The 17362-nt window shown below is 44.4% G+C and overlaps 1 protein-coding gene across 1 annotated transcript in view; it reads right to left on the reverse strand.

Moving 5' to 3' along the window:
- Window positions 1–27: 27 nt before the first annotated feature.
- Window positions 28–17362, reverse strand: part of CNTNAP2 (contactin associated protein-like 2) — a 909256-nt gene continuing 891921 nt past the window's right edge. The window contains exons 14-15 of the mRNA XM_010843889.1: window positions 5048–5128; window positions 28–248 (exon numbers count right to left, since the gene is read on the reverse strand). Of these exons, the coding sequence (XP_010842191.1) occupies window positions 49–248; window positions 5048–5128 (281 nt within the window). The 3' untranslated portion in view covers window positions 28–48. The remainder of the gene's footprint in view (window positions 249–5047; window positions 5129–17362) is intronic.

The following is a 17362-nucleotide window of genomic DNA, read 5'->3' on the forward strand; positions in this document are numbered from 1 at the left end:
GCCCCCCCCCCCCTCGCCCCCCACTTCCCGGAGCCAAAGAGCCGCCCCTCAGATGAGCCATTCCTTTTTGCTCTCGTCGATGGTCTCTGTGAAGTTGGGGTCGTTGTTCATGATGGCGGCGTCGGCGCTCTCGGCGGACTCCGCGCCCTTCGCCTCGTTGGTGTGGTAGGTGCCCTTGTGACGGAACATGTAGCGAATGAGGAAGACCAAGGTGCAGAGGATGGTGAAGATGACCACGGCAATGACCCCTGGGGGACACAGGACAGAGGGGCGAGAGGTTAAACGCGGCCGAGGAGCCCGCCGGCCCCGCCCCTCTTCCCCATGGCTCCCTCAAGGAGCCTCTCCCGCAGGAGACTCGGAACTCCCGAACGACGAAAACCCACAGCGCCGGAGGGGAGGAGGAGACGGTTTCCACAGGTATATTTGGAGATTTCAACACTTTCCTCCTAGGAGTTGACTGAACGATGAAACAGAAAATCAGGAAGCCTTCAGAAGACCTCAAAAACACTGTTAACGAACTTGACCTAAGGAGTAACACCAGACCTACACGTCTGTCTTAGAGGAGAAGGATATACCACTCAACTTGTTTTATGAGGCCAGAATTATCCTGACACTATTACCAGACAAACACACTACAAGGAAATGATGGAGCAGTGTCTCTCCTAAATAAAACTGTAGCAAATCAAACCCAGCAATATGTAAAGGGGAACAGATTATAACAAAAATGGTATTAATTCTAGGAAGGTAAGATCGAGTTAACATTTAAAAATAAAGCAATGTGTAATTTACCACATTAAGGAAATAAAGGAGAAAAACCTTTGTCAATAAATGCACATGACTAAAAAAAGAAATATGAGAAATTTCAACACCCATTTATCATGAAGCCTCTCAGGAAACTATCAATAGAAAGAAACTTTCAACCTTGAAAAAGGGTGTCTTTGAGAAATCTGCAGCTAATATTGCATTTAATAGTGAAAAATTAAACACATTCATCCTAAAATATGGAAAAATGCAAGAGTGTCAACTCTTATCACCTTAACTCATGACTGTACTAAAAGTTCTAGACAGTGGAGTAAAATAAAAGGAAACAAAAAGTGCACTGATTGAAAAGGAGAACTCTATTCTCAGATGACAGGATTGTCTATGTAGAAAATACTAAGGAATATACAAAAAAAAGTTGCTGGAACTAACAGTAAATTTAGTAAGGTGAAATTTATATTTTTATATATTAGTATGAAATACTTGGAAATGAAAGTAATAAAATAGTGCCACTTAGAAAGAACTTAACACAACTGTTCAAGACTGTGCACTGAAAATCATAAAACCTTGCTGAGACAAACTAAAGAAGGCCTAAATAAATGGATGCATATACCATATTTCAATGTCAATATTGTCAACCTGTTCATTTATAGATTTAATGCTATCCAATGAAAATAATAGCAATTTTTTTTGTAGAAATATATAAGCTGATTCTAAATTTTGTATGGCAATTGCAAAGGACCCAGAACAGTCAAAATAGTTTAAAAAAAAAAAAAAGAAATGATTGTAGAACTTACATTGCTTATTTCAAGACTTACTTTAAAGATACAGAAATAAAGTAATAGCAATATTGGCCAAAGAAAGATATGTAAATCAACAAAACAGAATAGAGTCCAGAAAAAAGACATACAAATATACAGACAATTGATTTTTGACAAAAGTAACATGGAAATTAAATTGGAAAAAAAACAATCTTTTCAACAAGTGATCTCACAATAATTAGATATTTGTTTGGCAAATGATTTTTGACTTTTATCTCATACTATATTAACTCAAAGTAACTATGTGTATGTGTTAGTCGCTCAGCTGTGTCCAGCTATTTGTGACCCCACAGACTCTAGGCCACCAGGCTCCTCTGTCCATGGGGATTCTCCAGGCAAGAATACTGGAGTGGGTTGCCATTTCCTTCTCCAGTTGATCTTCCCAACCCAGGGATCAAACCTGGGTCTCCCACATTGCAGGCAGATTCTTTACCATCTGAGCCACCAGGGAAGCCCCCCCAAAGTGATTATAGACTGAATAATTAAAAACAAAAGCTATCAAACTTCTGAGAAAATCTTTACAACCTTGGGGTTGGCAGGTTTTTAGAAAGGATTAAAAAATATCACAAACTGTAAAAAGGTTAGAAAGTTGGACTTTATAAAAATTAAAATCTCCTGCTTTTCAAAAACTACCACTAAGAAAATGAAACAATGAGAATGCAAGAAGAACTCTTACAACTCAATAGAAAGAAGTCAGACAATCCAATTAAAAGAGGAGAAAGATTTAAATAGACACGTCACAAAAGATTTGCAAACAGTGATAAGCATGGAAAAAGATGCTCATAAGTCATCATATAGTTGCACATTAAAACCTCAGTGAGGGGGCTTTATTGGCAGCTCAGTGGTGGAGAATCCACCTGCCAACGCAAGAGACACAGGTTTGATCCCTGGGCCAGGAAGATCCCTCGTGCTGTGGAGCAACTAGGCCTGTGTGCCACAACTACTGAGCCTGTGCTCTAGAGCCTGGGGGCTGCAACTGCTGAGCCCACGTGCCACAGCTGCTGAAGCTGGAGCGCCCTAGAGCCTGTGCTCTGCAACAAGAGAAGCTACCACAATGAGAAGCCCATGCACTGCAACTAGACAGCAGCCCCGCCCCCACCACCGCAACTAGAGAAAAGCCTGTGCAGCAATGAAGACCCAGCACACCCATAAATAAATAAAATTAAAAACAAAAAGATACTATCAACAGAAAACGACTATTAAAAACAAACAAGGCACAGTGAGTTACCACCGCTCATCAACGAGATGGCTACAGAGAATGACAGTGCTAAGTGTTGGCAGGACTGTGAAGCAATTTGACCTCTCAGATATTGCTTATGGAAGCATAAAATGGTTCAACCATTTTGGAAAACTATATGGCAATTTCCTATAAAGTTAAATATCTACAATAACCCCGCAATTATACTCCTAGGAATTACCAGAGAAACTAAAACTTTTGTTTACAAAGGCCAGAACTTGGACAAGAATATTCACAGCAGCTTTTGTCCAAACAGCCCAAGCCTGGAAACAAACCAAACATCTATCAGCAGGTGAGGAGATAAAGCAAACTCTCCTTCATTCATACAAAGGAATACAACTTGGCAGTAAAAATAAACAGACCACTGGTAATACAACAATGTCAACAGATTCTCAAAAACACATTGAGGGAAAGAGGCACAAAAGATTACATACTATGTGATTCCATTTCTGTGAAACCCTAAAAAGAGGCAAAAGAAATCCACGTGACAAAGGCAAGTGGAGTGGGGGACGGGTGAATTACAAAGGGGTACAAGAGAACTTTTAGTGGGTGGAGATGTTCTGTGTCTTGATTGTGGCTGTGGTTATACGAATACATTGGAGAAGGAAACGGCAACCCGCTCTAGTATTCTTGGCTGGAGAATTCCATGGACAGAGGAGCCTGGTGGGCTGCAGAAGGGGTCGCAAAGAGTCAGACTCGACTGAGCGACTAACACTATAGGCATATGTGTTTGTCAAAAGTCATAACGTGTTACATTTAAGTAAGTGCATTGCTACTGCTAAGTCACTTCAGTCGTGTCCGACTCTGTGCGATCCCATAGATGGCAGCCCACCAGGCTCCCCGTCCCTGGGATTCTCCAGGCAAGAACACTGGAGTGGTTGCCATTTCCTTCTCCAATGCCTGAAAGTGAAAAGTGAAAGTGAAGTTGCTCAGTCGTATCCGACTCTTAGCGACTCCATGGACTGCAGCCCACCAGGTTCCTCCATCCATGGGATTTTCCAGGCAAGAGTACTGGAGTGGGGTGCCAAAATAAGTGCATATTATGCTTCAATAAAGTTGATATTAAAAAAGCAAAATAATGAGGATAAGGATTATACCAGAACTCTGAACAATGTGATTTAATCACCATTCCTGAACGTATTTGGGCTTCCAGGCGGCTCAGTGGGTAAAGAATCTGCCTGCAATGCAGGAGACACAGGAGACGCAGGTTCGATCCCAGGGTTCAGACGATCCCCTGGAGGAGGAAATGGCAACCCACTCCAGTATTCTTGCCTGGAGAATCCCACAGACAGAGGAGAATGGTGGGCTACAACCCATAGGGTCGCAAAGAGTTGGACACGAGTGAAGCAACCTATCATGCACGCACACAGGCTCGGAATGTATCGGGATTCTCCAGGCAAGAATACTGGAGTGGGCTGCCATTTCCTTCTCCAAGGGATCTTTGCAACCCAGGGATCGAACCCGGGTCTCCTGCATTGCAGACAGACGCTTTATCGTCTGAGCCGCCAGGGAAGCCCTGTAATTTAATAGTCACATATATATAGGTGTCCACTTTCTTCCTGTGGAAAATAAACCTACTGACTAAGCTGAGTTGATTGGCTGAGTTTAAAATCCTTCATATGCTTAACAGTATTAGCTGTCCTCAGAGAGACAGGAAACATCTTTATAAAATAAGGCGGAAGCAGAGAGAGAAGGCGGCAAAGGTGATATTTACTGATCCAAACACGAGGAACTATACTAGGAGAGTCAAACTATTATGCAGGTTTCTGTGGTGGGAAGAAAAGCCTGGAATATTCAGATACTCTGGCTTATTAATGGTCTGATAATTTTTATTAAGATAACTGAAACCAGACTGGCATAGTCCTTCCCATTTTTGTAGCAAGCTACTCTGGATCATTTGGGATGCAAGAGGATGATGAGGGCAAAAACAGATGTCCTGGCTGTTGCCATGTCATGTTGCCATGACAGCCTGCTTGTGTATTCAAGATGCTGGCTAGCTTCCTAATACTACTGTTCTTTTCCTTTTTTTAAATAATAAGTCAGCATTTAAAAAGAGCCAAGTTACACTTATCAGTTTCTCCACATCTGTACTTCTCAATCTTCAGCCATATTTAAACAGCAAAATAAATAAAGTACAAGTCTAGATGACTCCTTTTCCTCTGGATGATGCTTTTATTGAAAATGACCACTCCCCACAAGTGAGGAAGCGCCTGTCCTGTGCGTCACCTACCTCCGATGATGGCCGAGTTTCTGTTGACTCCATTTCTTATGGCCTGGCCTTGTCCTGGGTTATACGGAAAATCAGCACTGGCTGTAGAGGAAGAGATAAAAAGTCATGTATATCATTTATCCCGGATAATCTGATATATCTATTTTTTCATAAAATCCTTCAACACTGCCTGTTTTCCCAAATGAGACCTCTGTTTCATTTAAACCCATTTTGCTATTGTTGCCCACAAGAATCACAGCCACCTCAATGCCTGCTGTTTTCCTTTGTACACGGCCCAGACGAGCACTATATCTCCTTGGGAGGAATATTAAAAAGTTTAGAACAACCTGAGCAGGACTGTCGGTTGTCGGTTCCACTGACAGACAAGTTGAGAATACTTCTTAAGTTTGGCTGAAATCTGCCTCCCAGCCACTTTGATCCCTTTCACAACTGATGGAGTTGGGTATGTTTGCTGATGAGCTTTTTAGAACTTACAGTATTAGTTTAATAAGTAATTGTTAAAAATTTTTAAAAAATTGAAGTATCAAAGTGAAAGTCGCTCAGTTGGGTCTGACTCTTTGCAACCCCATGGACTATACAGTCCATGGAATTCTTCAGGCCAGAATCCTGGAGTGGGTAGCCTTTCCTTTCTCCAGGGTATCTTCCCAACCCAGGAATCAAACCCAGGTCTCCTGCATTGCAGGCTGATTCTTTATCAGCTGAGCCACAAGGGAAGCGCAAGAATACTGGAGTGGGTAGCATATCCCTTCTCTCGGAGAAGGCAATGGCACCCCACTCCAGTACTCTTGCCTGGAAAATCCCATGGATGGGGGAGCCTGGTGGGCTGCGGTCTATGGGTTCGCACAGAGTCCGACACGACTGAAGTGACTTAGCAGCAGCAGCAGCAGCATATCCCTTCTCTAGGGGATATTCCTGTCCCAGGAATCGAACCAGGGTCTCCTGCATTGCAGGCAGATTCTTTACTAACTGAGCTATGAGGGAAACAAACTGAAGTACAGTTGATATAAAATATTGTATGCTACAGGTGTACCATATAGTGATTCACAAAGTTTAAAGGCTATATTCCATTTATAGTTATTGTAAACTATTGGATATATTCCTTATGTTGCACAATCTATCCTTGTAGTATTATATGTAATATTTATACATAATAGTTCGTACCTCTTGACACTCTACACTTGTACCACTCCCCCATGCCCTCTTCCCACTAGTAACCACTAGTTTGTTCTATACACTTGTGAGTCTGCTTCTTTTTTGTCATTTCACTAGTTTGTTGGGTTCTTTAGGTTCCGTGTATAAGTGACATCATACAGTCTTTGCCTTTCTCTAATTTACTTCACTTCGCTTAGTACCTTTTAGTCCACCAATGCTGTTGCAAATTTTCATTCTTTTTACGGCTGAGTAGTATTCCATCGTACATCTGGACTACACCTTCTTTATCTAATCATCTGTGCATGACACTTAGGTTGCTTCCATATCTTGGCTACTGTAAATAATACTGCCATAAGACGCTGCGGTGTATGCATCTTTTTGAATTAGTGTTTTTGTTTTAAAAAGGAATCATGTATTTAAACAAGTATCTTATGTGGCTCCAGTAAAATACTGTATGCTTTAGGAATTTGTTAGGGGATAATATCTCCTAAATGTTGGGAAGAATATTAACTGCCTAATAACTTTTCTATTTCTGAACCTATTTCAACAAATCTTTGCAGCATGCCTACCATGTGTCAGCTGCCATTCTAAGTGCTGGGGATATACAGCAAAGAGTAAAAAAGGTGAAAATTGTTATTAATGAGAACTTTTCATGCCTCACTGAAGAATTTGGTTTATATAGTCAAAATACTAACCTGGAGCATGGATGTGATTTTAGTTATGACCCTGTCTATGTATAGTGACTTGCCTGAAATGACAGTGCAGCTTCCATGTTGTAACTCACACACTCAATGCACACAGTAAGATTTGGTTATCAATACACATATTCCCTGAGGCCAACCACCCTTCAAAGACGGAGTGGTGCTTTTCAAGAAAAAGGCTTGAATTTTCACTGCTCATCTTGGGCGTAGTTCCAAGGTCTTCTGAAGTTGTATTTACCCTTCTCTGAACTCCAGTACTTGGGCCACCTCATGGGAAGAGTTGACTCATTAGAAAAGACTCTGATGCTGGGAGGGATTGGGGCAGGAGGAGAAGGGGACGACAGAGGATGAGATGGCTGGATGGCATCACTGACTCGATGGACGTGAGTCTGAGTGAACTCTGGGAGTTGGTGATGGACAGGGAGGCCTGGCGTGCTGCGATTCATGGGGTCACAAAGAGTCGGACACGAACTGAACTGAACTGAACACTGTTTGGCCCATGTCCTTCTAAAAAGTCAAAAGCTTAATAGCTTGTAAATGGCCTAGCTGGAATTAATACCAAGGCAGCATTAATTCCAAAGTCAATGGTCTTTCCTATATTACCTTTCAAGGGCTAGAATGACACAGACAGGTCAGCTGTTGAGAAAACCCCAGCTGTCCGACAGTTCAGCTCAGGTAGGACCCATGGAAGGAAGAACTAGTTTTAGGATATGAGGTAGAAAGACTTATTTTGTCTGGACACACTAACTTGAAGTGCCTACAGAACACCCAGTGGCGACATCTACCAGGCATTCGAGCAGTCTGCGAGTGTCATGTTTCTCCTCTCCTTTCAATAAACACAGAAATCTCCTGACCATTAAAAAATATACAGCTTCAAAATATACTTAATAACAAAAAAATTACAGTGTCAATTCTGTCATTATTCTATTGTGTGGTATTCACGATACTACAAGACCGTTTGCTCTTCCGCTTCAGGTAACACGGATGGTGGAACACAGCATGGTTCCTGCCTGAAAGAGCTTTGCACCCTTGGCCACAAAACTGCAGAAAAACACAGATGCTTAGAGACCCTGACAACCTCTCTCTGTTCTCTTGTGCTGTTGTTGCTCAGTCATGTCCGACTCTTTCCAACCCCAGGGACTGTAGCCCGCCAGGCTCCTCTGTCCATGGGATTCTCCAGGCAAGAACACTGGAGTGGGTTGCCACTTCCTTCCCCACTGGTTCTCTTGAAGTTACTGACATAAACAGTAGGGAAAGGTACGGATATGACTTGAAGTCCTTGACATCGGGCGGAAGGTTTCCCTTGAGCTTCTCTTGCTTCTTCCCTCATTGAGTCACTTTTCCCACTCACCCTTCCAGGCACATGGATTTCTGGTGCTTCAGGGGGATGTGTCTTTGCTCCTCCATGTGACAAGCTTTGTCAGGAAACCTGGTTGTCTTTCTTCTCTTTGTCTCTTAAATCTTACCACTTTCCTGAAACCATTCTGAGCCACTCCAGATGAACCATCTGTCCTCTTTTCAATGGCTATCATCTTAATTCTTGTCACTCCATACATGGTATTCATACATTCATACATGGTATTCATCTTCTTAAAGGCAGGGGCCAATCTTAATTATATTTGCAGTCCCAATGACAAGTAGCAGAGCTAATTGGATCAAACTGCCAACATCTGCTAGATCATCGAAAAAGCAAGAGAGTTCCAGAAAAACATCTACTTCTGCTTTATTGATTACACCAAAGCCTTTGACTGTGTAGACCACAACAAACTGTGGAAAATTCTTCAAGAGATGGAATACCAGACCACCTTACCTGCCTCTTGAGAAACCTATATGCAGGTCAAAAAGCAACAGTTAGAACCAGACACAGAACAAGAAGACTGGTTCCAAATTGGGAAAGGAGTACCTCAAGGCTGTATATTGTCACCCTGCTTATTTGACTTATATGCAGAGTACATCATGAGAAATGCTGGACTAGATAAAGCACAAGCTAGAATCAAGATTGCCGGGAGAAATATCAATAACCTCAGATATGCAGATGACACCACCCTTATGGCAGAAAGTGAAGAGGAACTAAAGAGCCTCTTGATGAAAATGAAAGAGGAGAGTGAATGAGCTGGCTTAAAATTCAACATTTAAAATATGAAGATCATGGTATCTGGTCCCATCATGTCATGGCAAATAGATGGGGAAATAATGGAAACAGTGAGAGACTTTATTTTCTTGGGCTCCAAAATCACTGCAGATGGTGACTGCAGCCATGAAATAAAAAGACGCTTGCTCCTTGGAAGAAAAGCTATGACCAACCTAGACAGCATATTAAAAACCAGAGACATTACTTTGCCAACAAAGGTTCATCTAGTCAGAGCTATGGTTTTTCCAGTGGTCATGTATAGATTTGAGAGTTGGACTATAAGTAAGCTGAGAGCCAAAGAACTGATGCTTTTGAACTGTGGTGTTGGAGAAGACTCTTGAGAGTCCCTTGGACTGCAAGGAGATACAACCAGTCCATCCTAAAGGAAATCAGTCCTGAAAATTCATTGGAAGTACTGATGCTGAAGCTGCAACTCCAATAATTTGGCCACCTGATGCGAAGAACTGGCATCATGGACATGAGTTTGACCTACTCTGGGAGTTGGTGACAGACAGGGAAGCCTGGATTGCTGCAGTCCATGGGGTCACAAAGAGTTGGACACGACTGAGCAACTGAACTGAACTGACTGGTATAATTAAAATCAGTCCATTAAGAGGTATGCAAACATTTGCGTGAAAAAAGACTGTAGCGCTCCAGGCTCCTCTGTCTATGGAATTCTCCAGGCAAGAATACTGGAGTGGGTTGCTATTTCCTTCTCCAGGGGATCTTTTCAACCCAGGGATTGAACCTGGGTCTCCCATATTGTGGGCAGATTCTTTTACCATCTGAGGCACTTAGGGGAGCCAATAAAATCTCCTATGCAATTTTGGAAGTCAGCTGCCTAGACTCAATTCCACCCTTAAAGCAAAGCAGCATTCTTACTCTTCCTAACAGAGGAAAGGAACATATTGAATACAGAAAAGCTCCTAATAATTTCTGTGTCTGCTAGTTTGGTTATTATCAGAAAAAAATCAGTGGAAAACCCCAGGTCCCAGAGAAATTCAAGGGGAGGCTCCTGTGTCTGCATGAACATGCCTGTTTTCATGGCTTTGTTTATAACCTGAGCTTGCTTCTCCAAATGCATGTAAGTGCCTATTCCCTGGAGGCAAATCCATTTCATCCTGGCATGCAGACTGATATGCTACTTTGATAGATATATTTCAGATGATTTCATTGTAACTGTTCTTTCCCCTGGGTACTAACATCCTCTTAGAATGCACATAGAGGAACACAGAGGCCAAGAGACACCAATGAGGCCAAACCACAAACCTCATTCTGCTACCAATTTTTATGCCCTCCCACCCCCATCCAAGTTTGCTGCAAGAGCCATTTGAGTGGTGCTAGAGTATCAAGGAACCTATCCATATTTTGGGAAATACCATGAGTAGGTTCAAAGTAGACTTTAGACATTTAGTCTCAGGCCCAGACTTGTGTCAAACAGGCAAAGACTACATTCAATATACTTTTCTTCTGGATCCCCAAATGACACTTGTGGACAAAGAATGTCACCTGTCAAAGGATGTTGTGGCCATCAAACCATCAGCCGCCCCCATGCCCATCCCCACAGCGCACCCTGAGCGGATTCAGGCTGGAGAAAACAGGATGCTGGCCCTAGAGAGTGAAGATGTAGATCAAAGGAATGATTTCTATCAACCCAGACTCTTGCATCTTCTCATACATAAAAAATGGCTAAATTCATTAATTTGAGATGTCTGGTTTTTCTTTAATGAATAGTAATCTTTTGATGTTCCAACTGCTTTCTTTGGTTGCAAAAAACTCACATATATCCTGGGTCCTCCTCTACCTCTTTGGAGCAGTTCTCAGAGCTACCTGAGAGTCTGTCTCCCGGACTTAAGACCTCAGCATGTCCACTGCATAAAACATGGTTGCACATGGTTTTTTCAGTTGACACGCTACATGATAACACCAAAGTGTGGCGCTGTTCCACTCCAGTTTAGTGTCTCATGGAAGCGTGTTTCTGCTCATTTCCGCCACACACATCCTGTTTGTCTGGTCATCTCCATTATGTTGACAGACCACGTTTCCCTTGACCCACCCTTCGATCTGTTCTCCTCCTCGCCTCCCTCAGCAGGGGACAGGCAGACATGTCGCTGCAGGAGCTGGTGACAGGGGATCCTTCTTCATGGACGAGCTTGTGAACCAGCCTGGCTGTGACCGCAGAGCCCACCGAGAAGGCTCACACCCTGAAACACACTCGGACACGGTCTCACAGACACTTCCACACACAGATGGCATTCCCTCCCATGGCTGTTGTCTCTGTCTTACACGTGGGAAGGGAAACCAGCTCACAGTTCAGCACTTTCCCTGCCCTTAACTTCAAGTGGGGGCAGGAAGGGACAAACACACACTTTGTAAGAGCCGGCCTGGGGGAGCTGTTCCTTGTAATCTGTAAAATGGTCAGAAATTAGGACCGGGTGAGTGAAAACACACCTTTTTGCACCCAAAGAACAGAAACCAGGAATGTTTGATTCTATTTCTAAAGGCCCTTGCCTGCCCTTTGCTACGTTCCAGGAAGACTTCATCAGGAAAGTGAAAGTCTACGCCTCACCCCCTCTATCTACGGCCGGCGGGGCGAGGGTGCTGGTTCTGAGCCCACCTTGTGTCTGAACCAGGTGAGGGGCGTGGCCTCACAAAGCCCCGCCCCCCAACTATCACGCAGGTTGTTTACAGGTGACCGACGTGTCGTGAAGCTCTGAGTTTTAGGGCTGTGTGAGATCACTCATCTTTTGGATCCACTCTCCTCACACATAAAACTCTCTGGGGCCCAAAAGAGCAAGCGGTTGGTTGGCTGGCTGTGGTAGAGTCAGCCTAGGACTGCCTTTCACTGTGAGGCACAAGAAGTAAATTGACGTGAAATTCAGATTTGGAGAGCCTGCTGTTCAGGAAACAATAGCATTTCCTACAGTCAGGCACTGTTTTAAGTCCTTTTCAAGGATTCGCTCATTTCATCCTCCTGTGAACCTTGTGAGGCTGAGGTTTGCATCCCATTTTGGAGGCTAAAAACTTGGCTGGGGTCCCACGAACAAGAAGTGGTGGAACCAAGGTCTGAACCCAGGAAACTGGCTGCAGAAGCCACTTACAAGGAACTACGCTGAACTGATGAGAAGCAGGGGGCCAGCCTGGCTCTATCAATTCATCACCGTCGTCAAGGTGGCCAGCTAACTCAGCCCAGTGGTTTCTCCGTGGTTGGTGGGCTGTCTGGTGAGGCCAAAGATGTCGAAAAGCTTCTGACTGCACTTGTCTGGCTGCGAAAGTGAGTGTGCAAGGCCTTTTATCTGACAAAGATAATTCCACGTAATGACAGCATCAGCTGAACAATGTGATAAATTAAGAGCTCTGAACCAACATCGTAAGAGGAACAGAAAGCCAGTACCCCAGATACAATTCCATCATGGACCTAAACAGCCTAGCGAGGATGGTTAGCACCCTTGCAACGACACGTGGGAAATCATGAATAGCACTAATTGTGCTTTAAAACATTACTGTCCGATTATAATTTTGATTGCTTTTATAGAATGTGAAAAATTAAGAGAGGATGTTTCAAGCCAGGTACTTAAGCACAATAAGCTGTTTTAAAAGACAGTTGTAAGAACAGAATATTGAAAAGAGATTTAAATTCTTTAGCCTCTAATTTCTTGCTTGTCTCACTGAGTAGGTAGGGAGAAAAAGGGCCAGTGAAGCTTTCAATTTAAAAAAATACAGAATATAAACAAGGTAGCTGTGATTCTTATTTACTAAATTTCAAAATATGTAAAACTGTAGACTTTAGCTTAGAAGCCAACTGCAAATAAAACACATATTTAAATGCATACAAAAATAAATTGAGATTATCAAACAGAAAATGCCCCCAAATGAAAGGTACTAAAAGCTTCAGGTTGTCACATACCAGGGACAAAAAAATTAGATAGTAGCTGACATCTAGAGAAAATATTGCCATGGAAACCACTTGGGCTTCAGCCTCTAATGGGGCAATTTGAGATACTTTAACAAAACTGCTGCTATTAATTATAATTTAATTTAAATTGCAACATTCTTTTTGTAGTGGAGTCTGGGCTCGATGAGGCAAATATGTCTTTGTTCTTCCACCGTCTTTGTTTCCTTTCACTTTACGCACTTTCCTCAAATCTGAGCTCTGTGGCAGAAAATTCTTTTTTCAAACTATTTGTTTTAGCCATTCACTGTTGACTGATATTTTAGAAACTGATATGAAAATCAACTGTTCTTCGCTAGGATGCTGAAGAGCTCAGGGGACAGGCTTTGTTTTAGGAGAGGCAATTTGTTGATCCCATTTTTCAGGAGGGAGAGATTTCTCAAGGTCAGCAGGCTTTTACTCAGGCAAGTGCTGTGTGGCAGGCCCTGGGCGAGCCTCGGTTTTGTGTTTCTACTGTACCTTTCCCCTCAATGTCTCCAGAAGGACAACCAGACAGACTTTTAGAGCCCAAGTGGGGAAGAGATTATGAATTTTGGGGTTTGACTTGGAAAGGTAAACAAACCTTACATTTCTAGCTTCTTAAAAGAGCAGCTAAGGACTTTCTTGGTGGTCCAGTGGTTAAGAACCTGACTGCCAATGCAGGAGGCAACAGGGGTTCAATCCCTGGTCCAGGAAGATCCCTCGGGGCAACTAAGCCCATGCACCCCAACTACTGAAGTCCGCCTGCCCGCGAGAAGCCACTGCAATGAGAAGCCCGTGTGCCGCATCTAGAGAGTAGCCCTTGCTCCCCGCAACTAGAGGAAACCCAAGCGCGGCAGCCAGACACAGGGCAACCGGAAAAAAAAAAAAAAGAGTGGCCAAGTGGCAGCTGCTTGCACGAGTGTTTCAGATCCAGTGACCAAGAGTTAATTAGGTGAAGGGAAATAGGATAAAGGAACTTGTCATCCTCTGCTATAGGTCTTGACTTTAAATAATGCCAACTTTAAGGTGCTAAAAGAACAATCCGGTTTTACTAAATTCCTTCCTTCCATCCGTTTTTAAGCTGTCTCAGTTGCCTTTCGGGAAAGTGATCGATTGATACTCCCAAGGGAGGGTGACGGTGCGTTCTTCTGTCTGCTTAGCTATAAGGAGGCGTCTGGGTTAGAAGCAGCTCATTATTGACTCAGACTCAACACAAGACAAGACATATGATGTCCTTTTCACGCCAAAGATGTCTGGTTGTTTTTCATGTGGGCAAAGTGTTGCCTCTTTGGCATTTAATTCTAGTTGTTTCTAAGTCAGTTGTTGAAGCTCTGGCTGACTAATGTGGCAGGCACCGTGGATCATGGATCCTTATGATCCATAGTGCCTGCCACAGGGGCTGGTCTGTGACCTTGGCTAAAACATGGGATGGCACTTTCGTCAGAGCCATGTGGTTGGCTGGTACAAGGGTTGCCAGAACCAGCTTTCTGGGCTCACTAGGACGTTCTGTGCATCCTAGTGAAAGTCGCTCAGTCGTGTGTGACTCTTGGTGACCCCATGGACTATACAGTCCATGGAATTCTCTAGGCTAGAGTACTGGAGTGGGTAGCTGTTCCCTTCTCCAGGGGATCTTCCCAACCCAGGGATCGAACCCAGGTCTCCTGCATTGCAGGTGGGTTCTTTACCAGCTGAGCCACCAGGGAAGCCCTCAGTGTATCCTGCTGTAGAGCTAAGCCGAGCCTGGAAAGCCCAGCTCTGGGGCGTATGCAGCCTCTTCCTCCGAGAAGATGACTGCTCCATCGTGTGTGGGCCACCACTCCTTTCCCTCTGCCACCAGGTTTATAATCCATGTTGACATTAACAGGAAAGCAAGAAGGAGGAAGCGCAAATGTGGGGCATGTGACAAATCTGGGGAGTACCCTTTAAACCCCTTTCTGAGGGAAAAATCGAGTAGGGAAACGGCAACCCACTCCAATATTTTTGATGGAAGAATCCCGTGGACAGAGGAGCCCGGCAGACTCCAGTCCGTGTTGTTGCAGAGTCGGCCACAACTGAGCGCATATACATCATCTGAGGGAAAATACGCTTCCAGGCTGCACGCAGCCCCCCGCCCCCCACCTCCAGGTGCCGGCACTCACACAGGCCCCCCAAGGTCAGGGAGGCAGCACCCCGGCCTTGAGTAAGCGGGAGGAGGGGGTTCGTTGGCCTTGAGTGGATCGCGCAGGCTTTGTCTTCTCTTGCATGCCTCATTCCAATGTGCCTTTAGGAGAAAACAAATGAACTGACTCCTAAGTGCTTCGGTTCAGAGCTTTCCAACTTGAAGGCTCAGACAAACCACCTGGGATCTGGTTAAGACACATGTTCTGACGGCCTTGGGCTGGGAGCCTGTGTTGTGGGCTGCAGGGGAGCTTGAGTGTACATACCGCTCTTTGAGCAGCAGAGCTTTAATTGAGGCTCACGGTGGTTCACATCTCCTGCTGTTCCTATGCCTGTGTGTTTAATGTGGTGCCTGAGAAGCAGCTGAAATGATTGCTTCTGAGACTTTTTTTTTTTTTGAGGGACTGACTCCTTGTGTGCTTTTTAAATGAGAGGTATGACAGCACACCCCACAGTGCCACTTCCTTTAACCCTATTTCTTTTGAGTCTTGTGAAAGCTACTACTAGGAACCCTGCTTTCATTTAGGAGGACAATTCTTTAGTATTAAATATTTTGAATGTAGAGTGGGGGAATCTATTACTGATCAATATTCAGAGCTGTCTAAGAAAAAACCTGTTTGTGCGTGCGTGCTCAGTCATTTCTGACTCCGTGACCCCATGGACTATAGCCCACCAGGACCCTCTGTCCATGAGAGTCTCCAGGCAAGAATACTGGATTGGGTTGCCATGCTCTCCTCCAGGGCATCATCCCAATGCTGGGATCAAATCCCTGTCTAGTGAGTCTCCTGCATTGGCGGGTGGGTTCTGTACCACTGAGCCACCTGGGAAGCCCTATCACCAAGGAGTTTAATAAATGATTATCTTAGACAAGTCCTTGGAGACCTTTTCTGGTTTAAAACACCTGATTCTCTAAAGCGGGTGTATCAGGGAGGAAAAATATTTCTGTAAGCAGCTTTTGGCAGGAAGAGCTCTTTGCTGGAGGCCCCTTTTATCTTGTCACTAACTTCTAAACCAGACTCTCCCTGCTCTACTCATCTTCTGCCAAGCACACCTTTCAGATCTGGTGATCACACAATTCCTTGTCTAGCCTGTTGGTCCTTTCCATAGACGATAGAAGCAGAACTGAAGAATATGTGATTAACAAATGACCAGATGTCTTTGGGGAGCTCATGGACAAACCGTGAGAACAAGATGGCATCTGAGGAAAGACCAGGAGGAGTCGGCCAGCCGGCACACAAGCCTGCACACAGTGGGGGTGGCGGGAACCCTGCCCCCCATATCTCCGCAAGCAACTGAGATCACTTCCCTTTCTCCCTTAAACAACATTCATGGCCCAGCAGAACCTTTGGAGAAGATTTCTGGGGATGCTGAATCTCCCCAGATTGTGGTGTTCTGATTAAAAGCAATTTTCCTTTCTACTAACATTCACCTCTCTCTTGAGTATTGATTTTTCGAGTGGCGAGCAGCTGGATCTGATTTGGTAACACTGTGATGTTGTCATGTAGCTTTCTGACAGTACAGATGCATCCACAGGCATATCTGAGAGAAAACCGATGTAGTTTTAAACACACTGGGCTATCAGTTTCTCTGGAGTTGATTGGTTTTGTTTGAAGGAACTGTCTCCTTGCTGCTGGTTCTTGCATAAATGGGTTGTGCAGTGGCAGAATGCAGTCAGCTGGGGGGAAACCCTGAGGCCACACAGGACCATAGTGTGCCCAGGGTCCCACAGGACCATAGTATGCCCAGGGTCCCACAGCACCAGAGCGACTGACTCCCACTTGGTGAAATGCTGCAACATGGTCATGCTGGCCACCAAGTCCAGTGAACACTGTGGCTATGCAGCAGTCTCAGCTAATACAATCTGTGGGCTCCTGATCAGCAGGGCAGTCGTAGCCAGAAGTGTCTGCTGAATCATGTCGTGTCCGACTCTTTGTGACCCCGTGAATTGCAGCACACCAGGCCTCCCTGTCCATCACCAACTCCCAGAGTTCACCCAAACCCACATCCACGGAGTTGGTGATGCCATCCAGCCATCTCATCCTCTGTCGTCCCCTTTTCCTCCTGCCCCCAATCCCTCCCAGAATCAGGATCTTTTCCAATGAGTCAACTCTTCGCATGAGGTGGCCAAAGTACTGGAGTTTCAGCTTTAGCATCATTCCTTCCAATGAACACCCAGGACTGATCTCCTTTAGAATGGACTGGTTGGATCTCCTTGCAGTCCAAGGGACTCTCAAGAGTCTTCTCCAACACCACAGTTCAAA

Source organism: Bison bison, unplaced genomic scaffold (genome assembly GCF_000754665.1).
Source record: "Bison bison bison isolate TAMUID 2011002044 unplaced genomic scaffold, Bison_UMD1.0 scf7180017864191, whole genome shotgun sequence".
NCBI lineage: Eukaryota > Metazoa > Chordata > Mammalia > Artiodactyla > Bovidae > Bison > Bison bison.